Raw genomic sequence first — 26,482 nt, 5'->3', positions numbered from 1 at the left:
AGTCATTAGACAGAGTGACTCACCCACTCCTCCCACTTTAGCTGAAGCTGAATGATGAGCTATTCTCCCACCCCACGCTGCTTCATACATGATCCCCTCATCTTTCTTCTGGGTTGGCAAACCTTCCTACAGCTTCTTGGACCAGAGTTCTATACTGGCAAAATCACTTTCATGAGAACCCCAAGCCTCTTTCCCAGCAGGAACCCAGAATCAGGTTTCTATACACTGATGCTAGCAAGTTTTTCCCTCAGGAAGTGAGTTATTTCATGGTACATACCGTTTTCTTTCCAAGCTGTTATCTGCAATTATATAAAAGAAAACATGAGAATCAGATTCTGCTGTGCGCTTCACACAGATCTGTTATTCTCTGGACAACAATAAAAAACCAGAAGGCGGTACAGTGATTGAGCCATAGGTCAAAGTCCCCAAAGCCTAGCACAGAGGATAGCTATAGAAAAACAAGACCTTTATTAGCAGAATTTACCTTTAAATTTAATTTTATATGCAAATGCACAATGCTTAATCTAAGGAGGAAAAGTGGTATTGTGGAAAATGTCTCAGCATTCCAGGCATACTGGATGCCGTCATTGAAAAGCACACTAGCGGACCATGTATCAGTTGGGAAGACACGCCTACTGAATTCCAGCCCCACAAAGAGAATAGTGTACAGTGTACATAATGTGCACTGCCAGATTTTCATATCAAAATTAATTGAGAAGTAAAGCAATCAGGAAAGCAACATTGCTGTAGAAGACAAAAACAGTGGGTCTTACCTGGACATCATCATCATCATCATCACAATCAACATCACAATCAACGTCATCATCATCATCATCTTCGTCTTTGTATTGTGGTGAGCAACTTAAAAACAGGTCGTGTTCAGGACGAGCTGGAAGGACACAGAGGAAAGGTCAGTGCACCGGTGGGTAGTGACTGTGAGTCACTCAGAGAGCTTTGCTGGATGTGGTGTATGGAGGTGGTTGATTAACAAGTATGGACTGAGTTGATGCTGGGCTGTACCCCTGAGTGGAAGAGGGATGGCAGAGAAGGGGAGCAGGAAAGACATGAGACATGGAGGCCTTGGTCTTGTACTAGAGGCATCAGGCAGCAACACAAAACAGTCAATCCAAAATGGAACTAAAATGCACACTGAGGGTCAATGGAAGAGTGCCTTCCTCCCTCTCATATTTGTGTGTGTATATATACCTATATATATATATATTTGATGCCTATTTTTTCAGACATACAAAATATTGGTGTAAAAAATCAAAAATTTCTGTCAGTCATGTTAGATCTAACTTATCAGCTGTCAACATGAAGATCCTAGGAAGTAAAGAAGGTACAAATAAGTGGAAAGGCATCCTGTATTCATGGATAGGAAGACCAAACCTGACTAACACACAATACTACATAATGATCTACACACTCACAACAATTACTGTCAAACTGGTAACAGCTATCTGTGCAGAAATGGAAAAGATAATCCTACTATTTTAATGAATTTTATGTGCTTCAAGTAACCATGATGATGTCAAAAAAACAGTGTTAGAGAATACACATTCACGAGATTAAAATCCACACACACACAAAATACAAAAATTCAGACAGCATGGTTCCAGCACGCATAAGTTTCACAAGTATAGAGAGCCCAGAATTGAATGCATACATATACAGTAAACTGATCTTCAACAAAGGTGTCAAAAACACACAATGGGGAAAGGACAGCCTCTTCAACAAATGATGGTAAAACTCCATATTCTCATTCAAATAAAGACAGAATGCTGACAATGTGCTCAAGGTTATACTTCTCCCTCCATTTCCAAGACACTGGAGCTTTTGCAGGGAGCCCAGAGTGAATTTTCATTCTGTCCTCCACACCCAGGAAGAGCTCTTGACACCAGAAGTAAGCAGGAAAAACAGACAAATGAGTGTGCTGCCAGGAAACCTAACAGTTCATAAGGTGAGGATTAATCTCTCCTATGCATCTGGGCACATCACAGAAGAATTCTGTCTCCAGAGTAAGTAACTGCCTGTGACAGAATTGCATCCCAAACAAAAGACTTTGAGATTTTGCAGTGGCAGAGGCAGAAAAGAGCAGGTGTTCTAGAAAGATCATCTTTAAATAATAAATAAGAAGAGGTGATTGAAAACACAGGATACTCAAAAGCCCATAAACATAGTACTTCTCACCAAGATGACATTAAACTCTAAAAAGAACAAACTTCACTTATATTTACCTTTTCTTTTTCTATTTCTACACCATCCCTCAGCCTCCCAAGCAGCAGGTATAACATGAAGGTTCCTGGAAATGCTGTTTTATTAGACCCCATCTGATGTCTTGTTGCCTACCTGGAAAGGCATCCTCTTCCCTGCTGAGATTCTCCAGAATCCACTCTTTAGAACCACCAACATCAGGATAAGTCAGTGAGAGGTGCACTCACTTCTCCTACTCCAGGTGAAGACACACTGGCTCACACAAAAGCTCCTGGTTGGTCCTCTGGGTTCACACACATTTCTACAGCCCCTCTGGTCATAGTTATACACTTACAAAATCATTTGTTCTCACCACACCCTCAATATTTTTAACAGGAACCCAGATTAAGGTTTCTATATATTAAAGCCAGCAAGGTTGTTTCTCAGAAAGTGAGTTAGTTCAAGGTACGTACCCTGGTCAGGCAATGGTAAAATCTGCAACGAGACAAAAGAAGATGCCATGAGGATTAGATCAACTCTGCTGCACCCCTTACACAGATCTGTTAGTCTCCTGATGACTTCACAGAACTACTTGTGAAACAGTGGTGAGTCAAGATCAAAGGCCAAACATTCTAGCATAGAGGACACGTGTGGAAAAGACAAGAGCTTTTCCCACAGAATTTCTTTGAGATTGATTTAGATTGGTAAATGCATAATGCCCAATCCAAGGAGAAAAACTGGTGTGGAGGAAAACGCCTCTGCATTACAGCTGATGATGGATGCTGTCCTTCAAAACCATCCTAGTGTGTCATGTATGAGATGAAAAGAAACTCCCACTGAACTCCATCCTCACAAAGAGAATTGTGTATGAGGCCGGGCGCGGTGGCTCAAGCCTGTAATCCCAGCACTTTGGGAGGCCGAGACGGGCGGATCACGAGGTCAGGAGATCGAGACCATCCTGGCTAACACGGTGAAACTCCGTCTCTACTAAAAAAAAATACAAAAAAAAAAAAAAACTAGCCGGGCGAGGTGGCGGGCGCCTGTAGTCCCAGCTACTCGGGAGGCTGAGGCAGGAGAATGGCGTGAACCCTGGAGGCGGAGCTTGCAGTGAGCTGAGATCCGGCCACTGCACTCCAGCCTGGGCGACAGAGCGAGACTCCGTCTCAAAAAAAAAAAAAAAAAAAGAGAATTGTGTATGTTGTATATAATCTGCCTTGTCATATTTTTATGTCAAAATTAATTGAGAAGGAAAGAAATCAGGTGAAGGAAATAATGTATACAGTGGTCCATTTTTAACACAAAGTGCTTTGAACCAGTCTAGGTCAGCAAAGGACAGAAGAAATAGGATATGCCAGACTCCTGCTTGGATGGGCAATGCCTGCTTCTTGGGCCCCCCTCCTCCCCACTTAGTTGCCCTCACTTCAACCAAAGAAGATTAGTCTAAGATGAAAGTTTAGTAGCCTGAAAAATAGCTCACTTTGTCTGTTCTTATCAGCCTGCCCAGCTACTTAGGTCATAAGTCAAATACTTGAAGAGCCCCTGAACTGACTAGGATGGCAATGCATTATGGGCTGCAACAAAATGCAGTAAGACAACCCTAGAAAAATACCTAAACTCCTCCCCCAAAATCAATAGGCAACACCTGGGAAGATTGTGACTCCACAGTACTCAGCCTATGAGGAACCACGAGAGGGACCTGCACACTAGGGGATGAATTGCTTATTGAAACTGTGCTGGGTGTGTCTGCCCATCAGACACCCGATCTTGCAACATTGTCATGAAAAGTCTCACTTTCAGCCAGGTGGGGTGGCTCATGCCTGTAATCCCAGCACTTTGGGAGGCTGAGGTGGGTGGATTACCTGAGGTCAGGAGTTCAAGACTAGCCTGGCCAACATGCTGAAACACTGTCTCTACTAAGAATACAAAAATTAGCTGGGCATGGGGACACATGCCTGTAATCCCAGCTACTCGGGAGGCTGAGGCAGGATAATACACTGAGCCCAGGAGATGGAGCCAAGACTGTACCACTGCACTCCAGCCTGGGCAACTGAGCGAGACTCTGTCTCAAAAAAAAAGAAAGGAGGCCGGGCGTGGTGGCTCACGCCTGTAATCCCAGCACTTTGGGAGGCCGAGGTGGGCGGATCACAAGGTCAGGAGATCAAGACCATGGTGAAACCCCGTCTCTACTAAAAATAGAAAAAATTAGCCGGGCGCAGGGGCGGGCGCCTGTAGTCCCAGCTCCTCGGGAGGCTGAGGCAGGAGAATGGCGTGAACCCGGGAGGCGGAGCTTGCAGTGAGCCGAGATTGCGCCACTGCACTCCAGCCTGGGCGACAGAGCGAGACTCCGTCTCAAAAAAAAAAAAAAAAAAAAAAAAAAAAAGAAAGGAAAGGAGAGGGGAGGGGAGGGAGGGGGAGGGGAGGGGAGGGGGGGGGAGGGGAGGTAAGGGAAAATCTCACTTTTGCTGTTTTTCAGCTCCCTGAGTCCATTCTTTGGGTTTCAATGGGTGAGTTTGTTTCTCATATCAGAAAACCAACATTTCCTTAGAAGACAAAGAAAGGTGGTCTTACCCGGAAATCATCATCATCATTGTCATCATCATCATCCCAATCATTAATTTCACTTCGTGGTAGGCTTACTAAACTCAGGTTGTCCTCAGAAGAACCTGGAAGGACACAGAAGAAAGATCAGTGCCCTGGGTGTTTGTGACTGTGAGTCACTCAGGGAGCTCTGCTGGATGTGCCATGTGGAAGTGGTTGATTAACAAGCCTGGACTGAGTTGATCCTGGGCTATTCCCCTGAGTGGAAGAGGGATGGCAGAGAAGGGGAGCAGGAAAGACATGAGACATGGAGGCCTTGGCCTTGTACTAGAGGCATCATGCAGTAACACAAAACAGTCAATCCAAAATGGAACTAAAGCACACACTAAGGGTCAATGGAAGAGTGCCTTCCTCCCTCTCAAATGTTTTAAAACTCTTCAAAACACACAGCATTTTCTTAACGTATTCAAGACCGTGCAAGTACACTAGGACCCAATTATGCTGGTACTACATCTAACATCTATTTTAAAGGATTAATTACTTAATTAATAGTGAAATGGATTCAATTTTACCCAAATTACTCTATTCTACTGATCACATATATATATATATATATAATTTTTTTTTCTTTTTTTTTTTTGAGACAGAGTCTCCCTCTGTTCCCCAGGCTGGAGTGCAGTGGCATGATCTTGGCTCACTGCAAGCTCCACCTTCTGTGTTCACACCATTCTCCTGCCTCAGCCTCCCGAGTAACTGGGACTACAGTCACCCACTGCCACACTCGGCTAATTTTTTTGTATTTTTAGTAGAGACAGGGTTTCACCATATTAGCCAGGATGGTCTGGATCTCCTGACCTCCTGATTCGCCCACTTCGGCCTCCCAAAGTGATGGGATTACAGGCATGAGCCACCGCACCAGGCTGATCACAATTTCTTTTTCATAGAGGTCATTTAAAAAATGAAATAGGCCGGGCGCGGTGGCTCAAGCCTGTAATCCCAGCACTTTGGGAGGCCGAGACGGGCGGATCACGAGGTCAGGAGATCGAGACCATCCTGGCTGACACGGTGAAACCCCGTCTCTACTTTAAAAAATACAAAAAACTAGCCGGGCGAGGTGGCGGCGCCTGTAGTCCCAGCTACTCGGGAGGCTGAGGCAGGAGAATGGCGTGAACCCGGGAGGCGGAGCTTGCAGTGAGCTGAGATCCGGCCACTGCACTCCAGCCTGGGCGACAGAGCGAGACTCCGTCTCAAAAAAAAAAATAAATAAATAAATAAATAAAAATAAAAAATAAAAAATGAAATATTAAAATGCTACAATTAAAAATAGTCATGATTTCCTCCTTGTAAGTCTTCTTCTGGAACCAGGGTGTGTGCACACAACCTTTTGGGCCCCTGTGATCAGGGGCTTCAGCAGCTCTGTGTCACTCTCCCTGAGGAGATTCCCTAAAAATCAGGCTTCATTCTAACAGGCCAAACTCACACAGCCTGCGCAACCTACACCAGTGAAGTTGAGAGTCGTGACTCTCAATACTTTCTGCCATTAGGATAAATTTCCAGGTTCAAATATACATGATCTACTGAAATGAGGAAATGTATACCAACACAAATGAACACATCCATGAACAAATGTCCATGAGTATGGGGGTGATTTTTGGTTAACTAGCTTATATAACATTTTTCATTTGAGGCCTATTCATTCAGACATACAAAATATTGGTATAAGATGTCACAAGTTTGGCCAGGCATGGTGGCTCATCCCTGTAATTCCAGCACTTTGGGAGTCCGAGGTGGGTGGATCACAAGGTCAAGAGATCGAGACCATCCCAGTCAACATGGTGAAACCACATCTCTACTAAAAATACAAAAATTAGCTGGATGTGGTGGCATGCACCTGTAGTCCCAGTTACTCGGGAGGCTAAGGCAAGAGAATCACTTGAACCCGGAAGGCAGAGGTGGCAGTGAGCGGAGATCACATCATTGCACCCAGTATGGTGACAGAGTGAGACTCTACTCAAAAAAAAAAAAAAAAAAATCACAAATGTATATCAGTCATGTTAAATCTAACTAATCAGCTGTCAACATAAAGATTCTAGAAAGTAAAGAACTTACAAATAACTTGAAAGGTATGCCGTATTCGTGGATAGAAAGACTAAGCATGACTAACACACAATACTACACAAATGATCTGCAGACTCACAACAACTGCTATTAAACTGGCAGCAGCCATCTGTGCAGAAATGGAAAAGATAATCCTAAGACTTTAATGGATTTTTATGTGCCTCAAATAGCCATGGTAACATTGAAAAAGAATAGTGTTAGAGGAAGCACATTCATGGACTGAAATCTACAAAAAACAGAGAAATTCAGACAGCATGCTTCTAGCATGAGGGCACCCATAAGTATCACAGATATAGAATCGAGAGCCCAGAATTAAATGCACACATACAGAGTCAGCTGATCTTCAACAGAGGTGCCAAGAATACACAACGGGGAAGGAAAGCCTCTTCCGCAAATGATGGTTAAACTGCACATGCTCATTCAAAGGAAAAATTGAATGCTGACAGTGTGCTCAAGGCTGTGCTACTCCTTCCATTTCCAAGACACTGGAGCTTTTGCAATGAGCCCAGAGTGAATTTTCATTCTGTCCTCCATGCCCAGGGAGATGTCTTCATACCAGAGGTAAACAGCAAGGACAGACAAATGAATGTGCTGCCATGAAAGCTAACAGTTCATAAAGGTGAATATCCATTTTTCCTATGCATCTGGGCACACCGCAGAATTTTATATCCAGGATTAAGTAACTGCCTGTGACAGAACTGTGTCCCAAACCAAAGGCTCTGATATTTTGCAGTGACACAGGCAGAAAAGAGCAGGTGTTCTCAGAAAAATCATCTTTAAATAATAAAGCAAGAAGAGATGATCGAAAACACAGGATACTCAAAAGCCCATAAACATAGTACTTCTCACCAAGATGACGTTAAACTCGGAAAATAACAAACTCAGCTTATATTTACTTTTTATTTTTCTCTTTCTACACCCTCCCTCAGCCTCCCAAGCAGCAGGTATAACATGAAGGTTCCTGGAAATGCTGTTTTATTAGATCCCATCTGAAATCTTGTTGCCTACCTGGAAAGGCATCCTCTTCCCTGCTGAGATTCTCCAGAATCCACTCTTTAGAACCACCAACATCAGGATAAGTCAGTGAGAGGTGCACTCACTTCTACTCCAGGTGAAGACACACTGGCTCACACAAAAGCTCCTGGTTGGTCCTCTGAGTTCACACACATTTCTACAGCCCCGCTGGTCACAGTTATACACTTGCAAAATCATTTCCTCTCACCACACCCTCAATATTTTTAACAGGAACCCAGATTAAGGTTTCTATATATTAAAGCCAGCAAGGTTGTTTCTCAGAAAGTGAGTTAGTTCAAGGTACATACCCAGGACAGATGACGGTGAAATCTGCAATGAAACAAAAGAAGATGCCATGAGGATTAGATCAACTCTGCTGCACCCCTTACACAGATCTGTTAGTCTCCTGATGACTTCACAAAACTACTTGTGAAACAGTGGTGAGTCAAAGGCCAAACATTCTAGCATAGAGGACACCTGTGGAAAAGACAAGAGCTTTTCCCACAGAATTAATCTTTGAGGTTGATTTAGATTGGTAAATGCACAATGCCTCATCCAAGGAGAAAAACTGGTGTGGAGGAAAACGCCTCTGCATTACAGCTGGTGATGGATGCTGTCCTTCAAAACCACCCTAGTGTGTCATGTATGAGATGAAAAGAAACTCAGACTGAACTCCACCCTCACAAAGAGAATTGTATATGTTGTACATAATGTGCCTTGTCATATTTTTATATCAAAATTAATTGAGAAGGAAAGAAATCAGGTGAAGAAAATAATGTATACAGTGGTCCATTTTTAACAAAGTGCCTTGAACCAGTTTAGGTCAGCAAAGGACAGAAGAAGTAGGATATGCCAAGCTCCTGCTTGGATGGGCAATGCCTGCTTCTTGGGCCCCCCTCTTCCCCTCTTAGTTGCCCTCACTTCAACCAAAGAAGATTAGTCTAAGATGAAAGTTTAGTAGCCTGAAAAATAGCTCATTTTGTCTGTTCTTATCAGCCTGCCCAGCTACTTAGGTCATAAGTCAAATACTTGAAGAGCCTCTGAGCTGACTAGGATGGTAATGCATTGTGGGCTGCAACACAATGTAGTAAGACAACCCTAGAAAAATACCTAAAACCCCCTCCCCAAAATCAATAGGCAACACCTGGGAAGATTGTGACTCCACAGTACTCAGCCTATGAGGAACCAGGAGAGGGACCTGCACACTAGGGGATAAATTGCTTATTGAAACTGTGCTGGGTGTGCCTGCCCATCAGACACCGGATCTTGCAACACTGTCATTAAAAGTTTCACTTTCAGCCAGGTGGGGTGGCTCATGCCTGTAATCCCAGCACTTTGGGAGGCTGAGGTGAGTGGATTACCTGAGGTCAGGAGTTTGAGACCAGCCTGGTCAACATGGTGAAACCCCGTCTCTACTAAGAATACAAAAATTAGCTGGGCATGGGGACACATGCCTGTAATCCCAGCTACTCAGGAGGCTGAGGCAGGAGAATTCATTGAGCCCAGCAGATGGAGGTTACAGGGAGCCAAGATTGCACCACTGCACTCCAGCCTGGCCAACTGAGCGAGACTCTGTCTCAAAAAGAAAAAAAGAAAAAAAAAAAAAAAAGGAAAGAAAATCTCACTTCTGCTATTTTTAAGCTCCCTGAGTCCATTCCTCGGGTTTGGACTGGTGACTTTGTTTCTCACATCAGAAAACCAGCACCTCCTTAGAAGACAAAGAATGGTGGTCTTACCTGGGCATCATCATCATCATCATCATGATCACCATCATAATCTTCACTTCGTGGTAGGCTTAATAAACTCAGGTTGTCCTCAGAACCTGGAAGGACACAGAGGAAAGATCAGTGCCCTGGGTGTTTGTGACTGTGAGTCATTCAGGGAGCTTTGCTGGATGTGGTGTATGGAGGTGGTTGATTAACAAGCATGGACTGCGTTGATGCTGGGCTATTCCCCTGAGTGGAAGAGGGATGGCAGAGAAGGGGAGCAGGAAAGACATGAGACATGGAGGCCTTGGCCTTGTACTAGAGGCATCATGCAGTAACACAAAACAGTCAATCCCAAATGGAACTAAAGCACACACTAAGGGTCAACGGAAGAGTGCCTTCCTCCCTCTCACATGTTTTGAAATTCTTCAAAACAAACAGCATTTGCTTAACGTATTCAAGACCGTGTAAGCACACTAGGACCCAATTATGCTGGTACTACCTCTAACATCTATTTCAAAGGATTTATTACTGAAGTAAAAGCCTGTTTTATTGGTGAAATGGACTCAATTTTACCCAAATTACTCTATTCTATTAATCACACATTCTTTTTCACACAGATCATTTAAAAAGTAATACTAAAATACTACAATTAAAAACAATCATGATTTCCTCTTTGTAAGTCTTCTGGAATAAGGGTGTGTGCACACAACCTTTTGGGCTCCTGTGATCAGGGGCTTCATCAGCTCCTATGTCACTCTCCCTGAGGAGAGTCCCTAAAGGTCAGGCTTCATTCATACAGGCCAAGCTCACATGAGGATAAGTTTCCAGGTTCAAATATACATGATCTACTGAAATGAGGAAATGTATACTAATGAACAAATTCATGAAAAAATGTCCGTGAGGACAAGGGTGATTTTTTGGTTAACTACTTTACATAATTTTTTTTTAATTTGATGCCTATTCATTCAGAAATACAAAATATTGGTATAAGAAATCACAAATTTGGCCAGGCGCGGTGGCTCACGCCTGTAATCCCAGCACTTTGGGAGGCCGAGGTGGGCGGATCATGAGGTCAAGAGATCATGACCATCCTGGCCAACATGGTAAAACCATGACTCTACCAAAAATATAAAAATTAGCTGGGTGTGGTGGTACATGCCTGTATTCCAAGCTACTTGGGAGGATAAGGCAGGAGAATCACTTGAATCCGGGAAGCGAAGGCGGCAGTGAGGAGAAATCACATCACTGCACCCCAGTATGGTGACAGAGTGAGACTCTGTCTCAAAAAAAAAAAAAAAAAAAGAAATCACAAATTTCTATCGGTCATTTTAAATCTAACTAATCAGCTGTCAACATAAAGATTCTAGAAAGTAAAGAACATGCAAATAAGTGGAAAGGCATCCTGTATTCATGGATAGGAAGACTAAGCATGACTAACACACAATACTACACACATGATCTACAGACCCACAACAACTGCTATCAAACTGGCAACAGCCATCTGTGCAGAAATGGAAAAGTTAATCCTAAGACTTTAGTGAACTTTTGTGTGCCTCAAATAACCATGGTAACATTGAAAAAGAATAGTGTTGGAGGACGCACATTCATGAGATTGAAATCTACAAAAAAAACAGAGAAATTCAGACAGCATGCTTCTAGCATGGGGGCACACATAAGTATCACAGATATACAATTGAGAGCCCAGAATTAAATGCACACATACAGAGTCAGCTGATCTTCACAAAGGTACCAAGAATACACAATGGGGAAAGGAAAGTCTCTTCCACAAATGACGGTAAAACTGCATATTCTCATTCAAATGAAGAAATGGAATGCTGACAGTGTGCTCAAGGTTGTGCTTCTCCCTCCATTTCCAAGACATTGGAGCTTCTGCAGTGAACCCAGAGTGAATTTTCATTCTATCCTCCACACCCAGGAAGAGCTCTTGACACCAGAGGTAAAAGGCAAGGACAGACAAATGAATGTCATGTGTCTGTGCTGACATGAAACCTAACAGTTCATAAGGTGAGGATCTACTTCCCCTATGCATCTGGGCACATCACAGAAGAATTCTGTCTCCAGGATTAAGTAACTGCCTGTGACAGAACTGTGTCCCAAACCAAAGGCTCTGATATTTTGCAGTGGCACAGACAGAAAAGAGCAGATGTTCTCAGAAAAATAATCTTTAAATAATAAAGCAAGAAGAGATGATCGAAAACACAGGATACTCAAAAGCCCATAAACATAGTACTTCTCACCATGAAGACATTAAACTCGGAAAATAACAAACTCGGCTTATATTTACTTTTTCTTTTTCTCTTTCTACACCATCCCTCAGCCTCCCAAGCAGCGGGTATAACATGAATGTTCCTGGAAATGCTGTTTTATTAGACCCCATCTGATGTCTTGTTGCCTACCTGGAAAGGTATCCTCTTCCCTGCTGAGATTCTCCAGAATCCACACTTTAGAACCACTAACATCAGGATAAGTCAGTGAGAGGTGCACTCACTTCTCCTACTCCAGGTGAAGACACACTGGCTCACACAAAATCTCCTGGTTGGTCCTCTGAGTTCACATACATTTCTACAGCCCCTCTGGTCAGAGCTATACACTTGCAAAATCATTTGCTCTCACCAGATCCCCAATATTCTTAACAGGAACCCAGATTAAGGTTTCTATATATTAAAGCCAGCAAGGTTGTTTCTCAGAAAGTGAGTTAGTTCAAGGTACGTACCCTGCACAGGTGATGGTAAAATCTGCAACGAGACAAAAGAAGATGCCATGAGGATTAGATCAATTCTGCTGCACCCCTTACACAGATCTGTTAGTCTCTTGATGACTTCACAAAACTATTTTTGAAACAGTGGTTGAGTCCATGTCAAAGACAAAACACTCTAGCATAGAGGACATGTGTGGAAAAGACAAGAGATTTTCCCACGGAGTTTCTTTGAAGTTGATTTAGATTGGTAAACTCACAATGCGTAATTCAAAGAGGAAAACTGGCGTGGAGGAAAATCCCTCTGCATTACAGTTGACGATGGATGCTGTGATTAAAAACATCCTAGCGTGTCATGTATTAGATGGGAAGACGTTCCCACTGAACTCTACCCCAAGAAGGACTATTGTGTATGTTGTACATAATGTGCCTCGTCATATTCTTACATCAAAATTAATTGAGAAGGAAAGAAATCAGGTGAAGGAAATAATACATACAGTGGTCTTTTTATTTTTTATTTTTATTTTTTGAGATGGAGTCTAGCTTTATCGCCAGGCTGGAGTGCAGTGGTGCAATCTCAGCTCACTGCAACCTCCACCTCCCAGGTTCAAGCTATTCTCCTGCCTCAGCCTCCTGAGGAGCTGGGATTACAGGCATGCGCCACCACACCTAGCTAATTTTTGTATTTTTAGTAGAGATGGGGTTTCACCATGTTGGCCAGGATGGTCTCGATCTCCTCCTGACCTTGTGATCTGCCCACCTTGGCCTCCCAAAGTGCTGGGATTACAGGCATGAGCCACCGCACTGGACCACAGCAGTCCATTGTTGTGTTTTTTTTTTTTTTTTTGAGACGGAGTCTCGCTTTGTTGCCCAGGCTGGAGTGCAGTGGCACGATCTCGGTTCACTGCAAGCTCCACCTCCCGGGTTCACGCCATTCTCCTGCCTTAGCCTCCCGAGTAGCTGGTACTACAGGCGCCCACCACCACACCCGGCTAATTTTTTGTATTTTTAGTAGAGACAGGGTTTCACCGTGTTAGCCAGGATGGTCTCGATCTCCTGACCTCGTGATCCGCCCGCCTCGGCTTCCCAAAATGCTGGGATTACAAGCGTGAGCCACCGTGGCCGGCCACACAGCGGTTCATTTTTAAGAGAAAGTGCCTTGAACCTGTTTAGGTCAGCAAAGGACAGAAGAAATCCTAGGCTCCTGGTTGGATAGGCAATGCCTGCTTGTTGGGTCCCCCTTCCACCCTGCTTAGTTGTCCTCACTTTAACAAATAAGTTTAGTCTAAGTTGAAAGTTCACTAGCCTGCAAAATAGCTCACTTTGTTTGTTCTTATCAGCCTGCCCAGCTACTTAGGTCATAAGTCAAATACTTGAAGAGCCCCTGAGCTGACTAGGATGGCAATGCATTGTGGGCTTCAACAAAATGCAGTAAGACAACCATAAAAAAAAATACCTAAAGCCCCTACACGTCAATCAATATGTGACACCTGGGAAGATTGTGACCTCATAGTACTCAGCCTATGAGGAACCAGGGGAGGGACCTGCACACTAGGGGATAAATTGGTTGTTGAAACTCTTCTGGGTGGGACCGGGCATGGTAGCTCACGCATGTAATCCTAGCACTTTGGGAGGCCGAGGCAGGCAGATCACTTGAGGTCAGGAGTTCAAAACCAGCCTGGTCAACATGGTAAAACCCTCATGTCTACTAAAACTATAAAAAAATTAGCTGGGTGTGGTGGCAAGCGCCTGTAATCTCAGCCACTCAGGAGGCTGAGGCAGGAGAACTGCTTGAACCCAAGAGGTAGAGGTTGTGGTGAGCCAGGATCATGCCACTGAATTCCAGCCTGAGCGGAAGAGCAAAACTCTGTCTCAAAAAAAAAAAAAAAAAAAAAAAAACAAAAAACAAAAAAACAAAGAAACTGTGCTGGGTGTGTCTGCCCATCAGACACCCGATCTTGCAAGACTATCATTAAAAGTCTCACTTTCTCTGTTCTGCGGGCCTCTGAGTCCATTCTTTGGGTGTGGATGGGTGAGTTTGTTTCTCACATCAGGAAAGCAACATTTCCTCAGAAGGAAAAGAAAGGGGGTCTTACCTGGGCATCATGATTGTCTTCCTCACTTGGTGGTAGAGATTTTAAATTCAGGCTGTCCTCAGGGGGACCTGAAAGGACACAGAGTTAATGTCAGTGCCCTGGTGGTTGGAGACTGTGAGTCCCTCAGGGAGCTTTGCTGGATGCGGCATATGGAGCGTGGGACTGAAGATTCTGAGACCATCTCAGAGAAACAAATATGTTCAAGTAGTGAGCATGAGGGAGTCTCACCAGATACCTCGCATCTTAGTCAGTGCCTGGACCTAATAAGACTCTTGCATTCCCAAGTCCCAGAAGATATTAACCAATCAAAACTCAAGGCTTTGATGTTTGCTGTAACATAGAAAGGAAAAACTGGTCTTCTGGAAAAGGTAATTACTAAAATCAGAGCAAGGAAAAAAATGGTTACAAAATGGTTAAAAAAAATGGTTACAGCACACAAAGCCCATGGACACTAATCGTCTCCTCTCTATCTTATTAAAATACAAAAGGAATAAGTCAGACTTCTACACATATCTCCTTTGGTTCTGACTTTCTCGCCCTTTTCCTAGGTTCCAAAGAAACAGGTGTCACCCAACTGCTCCCAGAGATCCTCCTAGAGTATCATTCTCTACCTGCAGATCTGCCTCACTGCAGCTGCCCTCATGGACGGTGTCCATTGGCCAATCTTTAGAGACAAAAACTCCACAAGAAATTATTCCAGAGAGCAACTCGCCCACCCTCCTACTCCAGGTGAGGCCACACTGGGTTACACGAGATCACTCTGCCCCTCCCTCGGTGTTGTCAGACTCTCCCTGGGCTCTGGGGAGTCAGAGGTCTCTAGAAAGGCATCGCTCACACTTGCCAGCCTTTAACTGAGAAAGAAGAACTGAAGGAACCATGTTTCAACTTTTTCCTTCCACTGGCCCATTATAGGTCTCACCTCCAATCTCACAGCCCTGAGATTCCCACTTTGATGTGCACGCTTTGAGTTACAGGAGTTCAACAATCAGCCCCTCAGCCAGGCTCACAGCAGATGTGAAAGAGCATTCTGTTGGGCCATTGCACGGTGGCTGTCGCGATGAGGTTCTTTTTTTTTTTTTTTTTTTTTTTAATTTTTTGAGACAAAGGTTCACTCTTGCTGCCCAGGCTGGAGTACAATGGCATGAACTCAGCTCACTGCAACCTCTGCCTCCCGGGTTCAGGCGATTCTCCTGCCTCAGTCTCCTGAGTAGCTGGGATGACAGACATGCAACACCATACACGGCTAATTTTTGCATTTTTAGTAGAGATGGGGTTTCACCATGATGGCCAGCCTGGTCTCTAACTCCTGACCTCAGGTGATCCACCCGCCCCGGCCTCCTAAAGTGCTGGAATTACAGGTGTGAGCCACCATGCCAGGCCCTGAACTTTTACTTGTAAATATTTAAATGTATTGAAATATGAGGAGGCACATATATGACTGACAACCACAATAAATGACACAGGAAATCCAGACATGAGGAAGACATGACCCCCTCCCCTGGTGTTTCCTTGCGAAATGGTTTACAGCTGTGCTCCCACCATACATTTATGGTAACTTCCTGGGCCTGTGCACAAGGCCCAGTCACTGTGTGGGGCTGAGGATATGACAACAATGAGGACAACATCCAGGTCCAGAGGGATTCCAGCAGGGGGCGCATGTGCACACAGGGGAAGACCGTGGCCCTGCACTCCCTGTCTAGACCGGATCAGAGCAGCAGGAGCCGAGGGGCAGGGGCACCTCACTGTCCTCAGGAGCTCAACCTCATCTCCAGGGACCCTGACTCAGAAGCTGGGGCAGGCTCCAGGGTTGGTGTAGGGCTCAACAGGCTGGACAGGCTGAGAAGGGAACATTTCCACATGTGCGCTAGATCCCAGCCCAGGGCTGACCTAGAACTCATCCCAGGGATGTGTTCACTACAATGCCCATGGGGCCTAACATGTTCTCCCCAGGACTGAGCTCTGGGGTAAGGACTAATGAGGAAGACACAGTCACTGCCCTGGCAGGAAACACCCGTAGCCAGGGTTCCTCTATCCACCCTGTGGGAAGACACAACACAGATAGAGTTTGACACTGAAGATTCCAAACCTTCTATAAAATAAGTGGAAATTGACGTGTTCTGGATTCCACAGAAGAGTTGCAAGGATGAGCTGGACTCTGGAATCAGTCCCCATCCCTTTGCTGGCTCCTGGTGCACTGGAACTCATGTCCCTCCCCACCTCCCCTGGTACTAGTGCTAAGGGGCTTTGTCCAGTTGAAACACATGTCAGCCAGGCATGGGGGCTCACGCCGGTAATCCCAGCACTTTGGGAGGCCGAGGTGGGCAGATCGCCTGATGTCAGGAGTTTGAGACCAGCCTAGCCAACATGGAGAAACCCCATCTCTACTGCAAATACAAAAATTAGCTGGGCATGGTGGTGCATGCCTGTAATTCCAGCTACTCGACAGGCTGAGGCAGGAGAATCACTTGAACTTGGGAGGTGGACGTTACAGTGAGCTGAGATCGCACCACTGCACTCCAGCCTGGGTAACACAGTGAGGGTCCCTCTCAAAAAAAAAAAAAACAAAAAAAAACACATTTCTAGGCCAGACAACCCTTGGCCAATACTGTCTCCTCAAGGACCATTCCTCAAGTGACTTCCAGGAGAGGTGAAAAGGAAAAACTCATCTGTCCTATGCCCAGAAAGATCAGGCCTGGGACCTGTCTGTGTCTGTCCTGACTTGTGTCCTGTCTGCTCTGTGTCAGAGAAGTGGGGACCTGATTCCTGTTCTGCCTCCTCACCAATTTCTGCTGGTGTCACTGCCATCGTCACACAGAGATGGAGGAGACAAGAGAAAGCAATGAAACTCCATTCTTGAGGCATTCAGGATGACGTCCACACCATGCTCTCGGCAGACAGGAAGGCCAGATCCTGCTCACTCCTACTCAGAAGGGTTCTCAGAGATATGAGTACTAACCTTGTTAGCTATTTCTCCTCTGCTCTTCTCTTTTATTCTTCTTTTTGAGATGGAGTCTCACTCAGTCATTCAGGCAGGAGTGCAATGGCTCGATCTCGGCTCACTGCAACTTCCGCCTCTTGGGTTCAAGAGATTCTCCTCTCAGCCTCCCAAGTAGCTGGGATTACAGGAACCTGCCACCACACCCAGCTAATTTTTGTATTTTAAGTAGAGACAACGTTTCACCAGGTTGGTCAGGCTGGTCTCGAACTCCTAACCTCAGGCAATCCACCCACCTCGACCTCCCAAAGTGCTGGGATTACAGGCATGAGCCACCGCACCCGGCCATGGATTGGAGCATTTCTAAGGCTTGAGGTAGTCCTGTTATTAAATACAATGCAGTATCTTCCTGATCCTTCCCTGCTTTGACCAAGTGCTGAGGAATGAGCCCAGCACTGACAGATGTTGACCTGCACTGTTCTATGTGAACCCTTACACTTCTCAGAATCTGTGAACTGACCAGAAGCCTGTGGGCTTTCTATGTGTATTTCACACTAATGTCCATGCCAACGTCTGTTGTTCCGTGTACCTTTTGCTACCCTGGGTTTTGTGACCACTGGGGCCCCATTTGATGATGGGCAAAGTTTGGCAGCTTATAGGCTACACAGTTCCAGGGGCACACATAGGTGCTGGAACTCCCTGGTGTGGGGTCCTGTCACCAAGCCTGAGTGATGACACAGTTGAGTAATACAGACCATCAACACTGGGACCCATTTCTGGGTTCACTTTTGCCTCCTCCATTCAGGAGGTCAGAATCTGGGTTCACTCCTTTCTGCACTCTCTCCATCTAAGGAGTAGGGATATTAAACTGACCTTCAGGTACAGCTGTGGTGAGGGAGGAAAGAGGTCATTTATGTAAAGTGTATGGTGGTGCTGAAGTTTTTCTTCCTTTTTATTAGAAAACATGACTCTGAAGGCTGAGGTGAGAGGACCACATAGGCCAGGAATTCAAGAAAAGTGACACTTGTACTGTGCTGGGCATGGGGGCCACATTTTTTGGGGAAAACACACATTTACAAACACACTCACACTCACTACGCATGGATTCACCCCTAGCTACCTCCCAACCCTCCTGCACACAAACCCACACCATCTAAATGATACGGCTGTTTCCAGGGTCTCCAGTGGATGATCACAGTTCTTCACTGAGCCATCTGTTCCTCACACTGCACTCCAGGTCCTCACTCTTATCAGGAACCAGAAGCCAGGCAGGCTCTCCAGACAAAAACAGGCAAGAGACTCCCCCGCGACCTATCACTTAGATTTGTCATCAGCAAGGGAGTGGTCTTAGAATATGAATAGCGTTAGAGAGGAGAACAACACACACTGGGGCCTGTCAGGAGCCAGGGGAAGGGAGAGCATCTGGATAAACAGCTAATGCACGCAGGGCTTCATACCTAGGTGAAGGGTTGACAGGTGCAGCAAACCACCATGACATACTTTTACCCATGTAACAAAACTGTACATCCTCACATGTATCTCAGAACTTAAAAAAAAAAAAAATTAAATTAGGGGCTGGGTGCGGTGGCTCGTGCCTGTAATCCCAGCACTTTGGGAGGCTGAGGCAGGTGGATCACGAGGCTAGGAGATAGAGACTGCCCTGGCTAACATGGTGAAACCCCGTCTCTACTAAAAATATAAAAAATTAGCCAGGCGTGGTGGCGGGCGCCTGTCGTCCCTACTGCGGAGGCTGAGGCAGGAGAATCGCTTGATCCCAGGAGGCAGAGGTTGCAGTGAGCTGAGATCGCACCACTGCACTACAGCTTGGGCAACAGAGCGAGACTCCATCTAAATAAATTAATTAAATAAATAAATAAAATAAAAATAAGCTACCTTAAGGGATGGAAGAAAAGAAACAATCTGACCCTTACCTGGTTCCTTCATTTAGGTACCAAACTGGCTGGATAGGTCGGCTAGAGAATGGGATGGGGATTGGGGTATTTGAATTTTCATTGAGAAAAGGGCTCTCCCTTTTCTAGATCAAAAAGCCTCAACGACAAAGACAAGAGGCAGAGTCAGCCTTTGCCCCCATGTCCCAGGTCTGGGAGAGCTGGCTATGGGCAGGAGGGAGCTGGAAGCTGAGGATGTCTCTGGGGATAACGGTATGGGAAGGGGGTGAGGGTAGCCACAGTGTGCCAGAGAGTAAATGGCACCCATGGCTTTTTTACCTGTGAGCATCTTTTGGTTGCTGATGTGCTGCAGGTCGTGGCCCTCCGTGGCTCCCACATCCAGCTTGCCAGGCTCTACAGTAGTGGATTCTGATGTTGCAGCAGCCACAGCCTCATAAGTATCAGATCCATAACAGGTTTCCTCCTCCCCCCTGCAGCAGCCACAGGTGGATTCGATGCAACAGGTCAGTATACACCCCATCGGGCACCCACACTCCACTCCTGCCGGAGCCTTTGATGAAACTGAAACGGTGCTGCCCGAGGAGCCACAGTACTGAGGCTGGCACAGCACTTGTAGAAGCAGCCTGACTCCAGGCAGATCTGGGGCCTCAGTCACGACCTCCCAAACTGCCTGGTCTACGAGGTCAGGGACCTACTATCTTCTCTGAAAAATAAATGAACACAAGTGCCGAGAGGCACAAAAACTGCTGGAACACAGCACGGTCGGAGCTCCTCCTACTACTACTACTACCCGCTTCCGACTGAGGGCTGCTGGCCCTGGCTGATGCCTATAACCCACAAAGCTTCCTATGTCACCTGGTTACCAGGAAACAGCCAGGCCAGGCTAGTGACTCACAATGTCCAGCCCCACAGCCCCACCCAAGGCCTCACAATGCTCATCCCTGCTGCTGCCCATCTTGTGGCCACCCTGCCCCTCTGTGCTGACTGCACTACTCAGGCTTTTATTCACCCTGGGCTGCCTGAGCTTTCCAGTCCTGAGAAAAGTGCAGGGGGGTTGCTATTGGAAGTCACCCTTAGCAATAAACTCAATAGAAAACCCTGGTACAGCCAGGAGTGGTGGCTCACGCCTATAATCCTAGTACTTTGGGAGGCTGAGGGGGGTGGATCACCTGAGGTCAGGAATTCGAGACCAGCCTGGCCAACATGGTGAAGCCCCATCTCTACTAAAAATACAAAACATTAGCTCAGTTTGGTGGTGGGCACCTGTAATCCCAGCTACTCAGGAGGCTGAGGCAGGAGAATTGCTTGAATCCAGGAGGTGGAGGTTGTACAGTGAGCCAAGATCGCACCATTGCACTCCAGCCTGGGTGACAAAGGTGAAACTGTCTGAAAAACAAAACAAAACAAAAAAACAAAATAAAGAAAACCTCAGTTACTAAAGTCAGTTCCACCAGCATTTCTGTTTTTCTGAGTTTGACAGCTTTCATTTGTACCAAATGCAGTTATACACAAATTTTTGACTGCTTTTCTAATTAAATGCTTCTCTTCCATCCTACAAGTGTTAGTTCTTGTCTGCAACTTGATCATAGCTACCCCCAGGGCCCTGGTCCCACTCTCAATAGAGAGTCATGGCTGTGTATCCTGAATGAAAGCCTGGGACACATCACACTTTCCCCTCCTGGTCTATAAAATAGGGACTGAACACATCCTTCCCAGCTCTGTAATGCTAGGACCTACCAACTCCCTTTTCTCCCTCTGCTTCTTCTTTCCATGACAGGGGTACTCAGATATTTCTTTTATTTACTTATTTATTTTTTGAGATGGAGTGTTGCACTGTCCACCAGGCTAGAGTGCAGTGGCATGATCTCAGCTCATTGCAACCTCCACCTCCCAGGTTCAAACGATTCTCCAGCACCAGCCTCCCGAGTAGCTGGGACTACAGGTGCATGCCATCACATCTGGCTGATTTTTGTATTTTCAGTAGAGATGAGGGTTTCATCATGTTGATCAGGTTAGTCTTGATCTCCTGACCTCAGATGACCGGCCCACCGTGGCCTCCCAAAGTGCTGGGATTATAGGCATGAGCCACCACCTCTGGCCTCAGATATTTCTTTCACTAACAAATCATAAAGTTTTATTTTCTTATGCAAAATTGAGAACCCCACAGTGGGGTACCATTGGCCTCATAGGATAAAGATGAACAGTCAACATCTGGCAAGTATTATGTACCTGACAGTGTTCCAACTGTGGCATACTCATTTAACCCTCAGAAACAGTCCCATTGTACACATTTTGGAAAAGTCAAGTAACTTCCCCAAGGTCCCACAACCGCTCAGTGAGTTCAGGCAGATGAGCAAACAAAGGCTTAGAATTCAGTTGTCTGAGGCTACACTGCTGGACAGTGGATGAACCTGGAATACAAAGGCTCATTCACTGTCCAGCACTAGAGTTTAAATAGAGTTTAAATTTTGTTCCGGAAACATGAGAGTCACTGTACCACACAGAAGTGAGGAGTCTCTATCAGACGTGTTTGCAGTGAAGTCTCTGCACAATAGAGAAGGACTGATGGAAGCAATGGGACCAATTAAGAGACATTATGTTGGGAGGCCAAGGTGGCTGGATCATTTGAGGTCAGGAGTTCGAGACCAGCCTGGCCAACATGGTGAAACCCCATCTCTACTAAAAATACAAAAATTAGCCTGGCGTGGTGGCGGGTGCCTGTAGTCCCATCTACTCGAGAGGCTAAGGCAGGAGAATCACTTGAACCCAGGAGGTGGAGGTTGCAGTGAGCCAAGATCACACCATTGAACTCCAGCCTGGGCAACAGAGAGAGATTCTGTCTCAAAAAAAAAAGAGAGACATTATGTTCATCTGGGAGAACAGATAAGGCTAAAGGCAGTGGAAGTGACTGAAGTGGATGGAAAAGTTTTGTGATCATTTGGGAGACAGAACAGGAAGTGTTAGCTGATTAGATGTGGAAGAACAGGGGAAGTAAAAGGAAAAACAGGCTGCTAAGGCTCTAGTTGGAAGGACTGGGTAAATAACAGCGACTTTCTCCTACACAGAGAATGTAGGAAGAGGAAGCGATATGGGGAATAAGATAGTTTTCAGCTGGGCACAATGACTTATGCCTGTAATCCCAGCACTTTGGGAGGCCGAGCTGGGTGGATTATGAGGTCAGGAATTTGAGACCAGCCTGGCCAACATGGTGAACCCCCATCTGTACTAAAATTATAAAAAATTAGCTGGGGGCAATGACGGGCGCCTGTAATCTCAACTACTCGGGAGACTGATGCAGGAAAATCACTTAAACCTGGGGGGTGGAGTTTGCAGTGAGCGAGATCGTGCCACTGCACTCTAGCCTGGCCGAAAGCACAAGATTCCATCTCAAAAAAAAAAAAAAAGATAGTTTTGGACTCTTAAGTATTACATTGAAATGGAGTTCTCTGGTAGAAAGTTGGATAGAAACTTCTATAGGCTAAGTCCATTCTGTGACATCACAACTCATGTTTTAAAAAATACACACCATTTATGAAATTTCCTAAAATTTACATACTAAATTTTAGTCATCATTTTCTTATGACAACCTATTAGTTACTACTTTCTTAGAGTAACTTTGAATTTACGATCGTCGTGAATGAGGTGTCATGTAAAATAAAGCTGTTATATAAAAACAACATTTAAATTTTATTGTCTGTCATCAGAGCACATAAAAAACAATTGAAGGCATGGATATGGCAGGGATTGCTTTAAAAAGATGTGCCTTATAAGGGGAGTTGGAAAGAAAGGAGACTTGGGGGCCGGGCGTGGTGGCTCTTGCCTGTAATCCCAATGCTTTGGGAGGACTAAGCGGGCAGATCACTTGAGGTCCGGAGGAGTTCGAGACCAGCCTGGTCAACATGGCAAAACCCTGTCTCTACTAAAAATACAAAAATAAGCCAGGCTTGGTGGTGGGCACTTGTAATCCAAGCTATTTGGGAGGCTGAGGCAGGAGAATTGCTTGAACCCAGGACACGGATGTTGCAATGAGCCGAGATGGTGCCACTGTACTGGAGCCTGGGTGACAGAGCAAGACTCTGTCTAAAACAAAAAAAAAGAAAAAAAAGAGGCCGGGCGCAGTGGCTCAAGCCTGTAATCCCAGCACTTTGGGAGGCCGAGACGGGTGGATCACGAGGTCAGGAGATCGAGACCATCCTGGCTAACATGGTGAAACCCCATCTCTACTAAAAAAATACAAAAAACTAGCTGGGCGTGGTGGCGGGCCCCTGTAGTCCCAGCTACTCAGGAGGCTGAGGCAGGAGAATGGCATAAAGCTGGGAGGCGGAGCTTGCAGTGAGCTGAGATCCGGCCACTGCACTCCAGCCTGGGCGACAGAGCAAGACTCCGTCTCAAAAAAAAGAAAAAAAGAAAGAAGACTTGGGGAATAGGGAGATTTAAGTGGCATTAAGTAAAGCCTGCAAATGTGAGCAGTGAGAGTTGAGGTACCTGAGTGTTCAGAAACGGCTGATGGGGTGAGTCTCATCACAATGGAGATGGCGTCTGCTTCTCATTTCTCTAATGGCCGTACCTACCACAGCACCTGGTCAACAGGGACTCAATACCTAATACCCCAATGAACACAGTAAAATTCAGCCAGTTCAAAAATATGTCCATACCCACCAACTTCCCTCATGGAGTTTTACTTCTTTCACTTACTGTAATGTTTTGAAGTTCATCCCTCCTGTGGCCTGTATCCATAGTTTCTTTTCTTTGTATAACTGAGCAGCACTCCGCTGTATGCACAGACCACATGGGTCTATCCATTCTCTAGCTGACGGATACTTGGGTTGTTTCCAGTTGTTGCCTGTAGTGAATGAGGCTGCTGAGAACATTTATGTACACCTCGTTTTGGAACACATGCTTTCATTTCTTCTAGATAAATTCCTAGGGCTGGAATTGCTAAGTCAAATGCCTAATTTATGCTTAACTTCTTTTTTTGCCTTTCTTATTCATAGAAAATATTATACTGATACATAATATTGGACATTTCTATGAGGTGCATGTGCTGTTTGGTTCCGTGCATCCAACATGTCATCATCAAGTCAGGATATTTGGGGTATGGCCTTGAGTATTTATCATTTACATGTGTTGAGTGTATTTCAAGTTCTCTCTAGTAGCTATTTTAAAATATACAATACGTTATTGCTAACCATAGTCACCCTACTCTGCGATCCAACATTAGAACACATCCCTTGCATCTAACTGTGTGTATTCATTAACCAACCTCTCTGCATTCCCTTCTTATACCCGGAGGAGAGAGGAAGGAGGGAAAGGAGCTGTGGGTGGCTGAATTAGGGCCCAGGGATGGCTGTGTCCCAGTCCCGGGACCTGTCCATGTGCTGTGTTGTGTGGCCACAGGGACTTTACAGATGTGAGGATGTGAAGGAGCTTGAGGTGGAAGATGATCCTGGGTTATCTGGGTGGGTCCAAGGTGGGGTCCTTATAAGGGAAAGAAAGGCAGGAGGGTCAGAGTGAGAGCAGGTGTAGGGCTGGAGAAAAAGAAAAGAAGAGAAGGAGGGAGGGTGAGAGAAGACGGTGGGGGGTGGGGAGAGAGAAAGAAGAGTGGGAGAGAGATTTGAAGATGCTGAGCTCTGACTTTAAAGTAGGAGGACGGGGACAGGAGCCCAGGGTGTCCTCTAAAAGCTGGAAAAATCCTGGAAATCTATTCTCCCCAGAGCCCTCAAAAGGAGCCTGGCTGGGCTGGCACCCTAATTTTAGCACTCTAGGATTCATTTTGGACGTCTGACTCCAGACCAGGGAATCAAAGTGCGATTTTTTAAGCCTCTAAATTAGGGGTCATTTGTGACAGCAGCAGCCACAGCAAAGTCAAACGGGAGCCATGGGAGAGACTCCCTAGGATGCCCCGAGGGTCCCTCCCTGGCCCCACCCGCAGAAACACAGGCCTGACCACTGCTGGTGCCCCCACCCCTCTAACACCCCGCTCAGCAGGAACCATGCAGGAGGGGCTGAGTGTGGCTGGGCCATGTTCTCTCCCCTCACACCTTCTTCTCAGAGAGCAGCTGGAGCCCCAGACCCAGGGAGCCTCCCAGAGAAATTCCCAACACAGGACGTGGTTTTCCACCTGAGGCTCAGGATCCAATGGAGAAGTGTTTCCCAAAAATGATGCTTGCTCCAAAGATGGCCAGTGACTTTCTGTGCCAAACATCTGAGAAAATCTCCATGTCCTAGGGCTGCCAGGCAGTCACCTGTGCACATGTCGGAGCCCAAATCCCATCAATAGTGAGGCCTTGAGTAAAACACATCCCCACTGGCCAGGCGTGGTGGCTCAAGCCTGTAATCCCAGCACTTTGGGAGGCCGAGACGGGCGGATCATGAGCTCAGGAGATCGAGACCATCCTGGCCAACACGGTGAAACCCTGTCTCTACTAAAAAATACAAAAAACTAGCCGGGTGAGGTGGCGGGCGCCTGTAGTCCCAGCTACTTGGGAGGCTGAGGCAGGAGAATGGCGTAAAACCCGGAGGCGGAGCTTGCAGTGAGCTGAGATCCGGCCACTGCACTCCAGCCTGGGCGACAGAGCAAGACTCCGTCTCAAAAAAACAAAACAAAACAAAAAAACACATCCCCACTTTTAATTATGATGAGATGCCTGGCCTCAGCATTGAAAACACCAACTTCCCTCAAGCAAAGACTTGTTTAGTCTCTTAGAAATGATGGAGCACACCAGCCTGAACAACATGGTGAAACCCTGTCTCTAATAAAAATACAAAAATTGGCCGGGCATTGTGGCACTACCTGTAATCCCAGCTACTCAGGAGGCTGAGGCAGGAGAATCGGTTGAACCCGGGAAGCAGAGGTTACAGCGAGTTGAGATCATGCCATTGCACTCCAGCCTGGGTGACAGAGCGAGACTCCATCTGAAAGAAAAAAAAAAAAGGAAAGAAAGAAATGATGGAGCTATCACCCCTCTTGCACTGGTTCCTGGGGAGCTCAGAGCCTATCTTTTGCAAGTGTCCTGAGCCTCTTGCAGGCCTTTCATGTGTGTTTCCTTCCTGGCTTCCTCCTATTTTTCTCACACCTCTGAACCTGCTGTCAGGTGAAAAATCGAGACGGGCCCAAAATTTAAGAGCTCATGAATTTGATGGTGTGGGAGTGTCCTGGACAATCCAGCCCTTGGGGGTGGGGAGTTGGGCAGAGAGGAAGGAGGGCATTCCAGGAGCCAGGGCCAGAAGCAGAGGGACTCCAGGCCCAGAGT

At 45.9% G+C, this 26,482-nt stretch overlaps 1 protein-coding gene across 2 annotated transcripts in view; it reads right to left on the bottom strand.

Moving 5' to 3' along the window:
• Positions 1-24,071, bottom strand: part of LOC105497385 (aspartate rich 1) — a 92,965-nt gene extending 68,894 nt beyond the window's left edge. Inside the window, exons 1-12 of one of the 2 annotated variants that reach the window (XM_071080179.1) lie at positions 23,925-24,071; positions 23,715-23,830; positions 20,493-20,615; positions 19,548-19,699; positions 14,385-14,452; positions 12,307-12,328; positions 9,600-9,685; positions 8,172-8,193; positions 4,762-4,856; positions 2,667-2,688; positions 774-889; positions 278-299 (exon numbers count right to left, since the gene is read on the bottom strand). In XM_071080179.1, coding sequence (XP_070936280.1) covers positions 278-299; positions 774-889; positions 2,667-2,688; positions 4,762-4,856; positions 8,172-8,193; positions 9,600-9,685; positions 12,307-12,328; positions 14,385-14,452; positions 19,548-19,699; positions 20,493-20,581 — 694 coding nt within the window. In that variant the 5' untranslated portion in view covers positions 20,582-20,615; positions 23,715-23,830; positions 23,925-24,071. Of the gene's footprint in view, positions 1-277; positions 300-773; positions 890-2,666; positions 2,689-4,761; positions 4,857-8,171; positions 8,194-9,599; positions 9,686-12,306; positions 12,329-14,384; positions 14,453-19,547; positions 19,933-20,492; positions 20,616-23,714; positions 23,831-23,924 lie in introns of both variants that reach the window. The other variant, XM_071080180.1, reaches the window with a different exon arrangement.
• Between the last annotated feature and the right edge of the window lie 2,411 nt (positions 24,072-26,482).

Source organism: Macaca nemestrina, chromosome 15 (genome assembly GCF_043159975.1).
Source record: "Macaca nemestrina isolate mMacNem1 chromosome 15, mMacNem.hap1, whole genome shotgun sequence".
Classification (NCBI taxonomy): Eukaryota; Metazoa; Chordata; class Mammalia; order Primates; family Cercopithecidae; genus Macaca; species Macaca nemestrina.
The sequence above is the reverse complement of the archived record's forward strand: the minus strand, read 5'-3'. Positions and strand labels throughout refer to the sequence as shown.